General features: G+C 46.5%; 1 protein-coding gene across 1 annotated transcript in view; it reads right to left on the bottom strand.

The window, feature by feature from the left end:
- Positions 1-869, bottom strand: part of chl1b (cell adhesion molecule L1-like b) — a gene marked incomplete at its 5' end in the record, with an annotated part of 22,049 nt that extends 21,180 nt beyond the window's left edge. Inside the window, 2 exons of the mRNA XM_056606572.1 lie at positions 38-204; positions 730-869. Of these exons, the coding sequence (XP_056462547.1) occupies positions 38-204; positions 730-869 (307 nt within the window). The remainder of the gene's footprint in view (positions 1-37; positions 205-729) is intronic.
- Positions 870-2,500: the final 1,631 nt, after the last annotated feature.

The raw sequence follows: 2,500 nt of genomic DNA, 5'->3' as shown, positions 1-2,500 counted from the left end.
AGAGGGAGGGGGGGCAGGGGGGCTGAAGGGGGAGTACCTCTGACAGCAAGCGTGGCGGCGATGGCAGCTGTTCCCTCCGTGTTATTGGTGAGGCACCGGTACTCTCCCATGTCCTCTCTTTCCACGACGCGGATCTCCAGCGATCCGTTTCTGTGCACGGTGAACCGCGGCCCCTCCACAGCCCCCGAAGAGTCGTCCCTGCTCCTGTTGAAATAAAATATATATTTAATAGTTTCGCCAAGAATCCAAATGAAACTCGATCGGAGCTGCGGCCAAAATCAACCACGATTTAGAAAGAAAAGAAATGAGAGAAGCAATTACAAATGAAGAAAAAAAGATATTCAGAGGGAGTTGGGAAAGATTGATGTACAGTGCACTCTGCTGGCTAGACTTCTGGAACAGCAACCAGATGGCTTTTTGTGAGTGTATTTATTATTTCATTAATTAATACTTAATGTATTCCTTTATTTAACTATTTCTCCGGGGTAGACAGAGCATCAGATGCTCCTTTTCAGCCGTGCCCAGCATGGTACCGTGCGTGGGAGTACAGAGAGTTGTGCTTGTAGGTTAATATCAGGACCGTGTGTGTGTACGCGTGTATGTGGCTGCTACCTAGAATGCATGCTTGTTAGCATGTGTGTGAGTGTACGGATTTATAAGTGTGTTTGTGTGTGTTTGTGCATGCATGTGTGTGTGTGAGTGTGTGTATGTGTGTGTGTGGTTGCGTACCATGTGATGGAGGGAGGAGGAGAGCCGAAGACATTGCAGTGTAAGATGGCCGCCTTGCCCTCGACAGCCGAATACTCCCTCCCCTCGGGTGTTAGGAACCTGGGCTTCAGGTCTGTGGAGACACACAGCACGTCCGCTATCACATCCCATCCATAACATGGTCATAATCATAGCGTGTCCATAATCACATGCTTAACATCAACAATCGTAGCATGTCCACTCACATCCAAACAATGATATCATCCAAATCAGAACATGTCCCCTCACATCCATACATGTACATAATCATGTCCATTGTCACATCTATGAAATAACAAGGTCATAACCATAACATGTCCAATCCATCATCAAGATGATATAATCACATGATGTAACAATATCATGACATTAAATGTTCATCCTCACATTCATGACATGACATAATCACAACATAACGTACAATACTAACATCCATATCATAATGTTATCATCATATACCCTGTCCATTCTCACATAACAAGTCCATATCCATCCTACCCGCTGAATGGTTCTGGGTTTGAATCCCATTGCCTACAGTCTACCTGTAGCAAGATGCCAATGACATGTATGAGATATTGGAGAGAATCATGCTGTTGTGTTGTTGTTTCGTTTTATCGCTCTTCAAACATAACAACAAGGAGCAGGAACAAGGAAATGTCCGGCGAAATATTGTGACAGTACATGAGACAAAACAGCAACCCATGATGTTAAAGAATAATCATGTGACGGTTGCGTTGGCGCTCTTCCGTTAATTACAGGCCCATGTATGAGACAAAATGATGGGCGGCCAGGTTGTCAATGCATGTGAAAGTGCTTCCAAAATCAAAGAGGAAAACAATGAGGTAATGAGTTAGCGGAGGGACGGCGCCTTATCGCTTTAAAACCGCCGCTGCCCATTTAAATGCTCTGTCTCTCCTAATTGTTAACAAAGACAGCAGATGAACCGTAGCATTCAGAGACTGTCCAGACGCATTAACTCCCCTGTCACCTGACAGTGCGCCCCCCCCCCCCCCCCCCCCAAGTTGGGGAGAGAGAATATTCATCTGCTCTTGCTCTCTCTTTCTTTTTCCTAATCATCTTTTTAAATTGTGGGATAGAAAAGTTGTGAGCATCACATTTGCTGGCTTATTGGTCTACAGAGAGCGAGAGAGAGAGAGAGAGAGAGAGAGAGAGAGAGAGAGAGAGAGAGAGAGAGAGAGAGAGAGAGAGAGAGAGAGAGAGAGAGAGAGTAAGAGAGAGAGAGAGAGAGTTAGAGAGTGAGAGAGAGAGAGAGAGAGAGAGAGTTAGAGAGTGAGAGAGAGTGGGAGTGCGAGAGAGACAGAGAGAGAGAGAGAGAGAGTGAGAGTGAGAGAGAGAGAGAGAGAGAGAGAGAGAGAGAGAGAGAGAGAGAGAGAGAGAGAGAGAGAGAGAGAGTAAGAGAGTGAGAGAGAGTGGGAGTGCGAGAGAGAGAGAGAGAGAGAGAGAGAGAGAGAGAGAGAGAGAGAGAGAGAGAGAGAGAGAGAGAGAGTAAGAGAGAGAGAGAGAGCGAGAGAGAGAGAGAGAGAGAGTAAGAGAGTGAGAGAGAGTGGGAGTGCGAGAGAGAGAGAGAGAGAGAGAGAGAGAGAGAGAGAGAGAGAGAGAGAGAGAGAGAGAGAGAGAGAGTAAGAGAGTGAGAGAGAGTGGGAGTGCGAGAGAGAGAGAGAGAGAGAGAGAGAGGGAGAGAGAGAGAGAGAGAGAGAGAGAGAGAGAGAGAGAGAGAGAGAGAGAGAGAGAG

The sequence above is a fragment of the Gadus chalcogrammus genome, chromosome 13 (genome assembly GCF_026213295.1).
Source record: "Gadus chalcogrammus isolate NIFS_2021 chromosome 13, NIFS_Gcha_1.0, whole genome shotgun sequence".
Classification (NCBI taxonomy): Eukaryota; Metazoa; Chordata; class Actinopteri; order Gadiformes; family Gadidae; genus Gadus; species Gadus chalcogrammus.
Note: the sequence above shows the minus strand (reverse complement) of the source record. Positions and strands in the feature narration are given on the sequence as shown.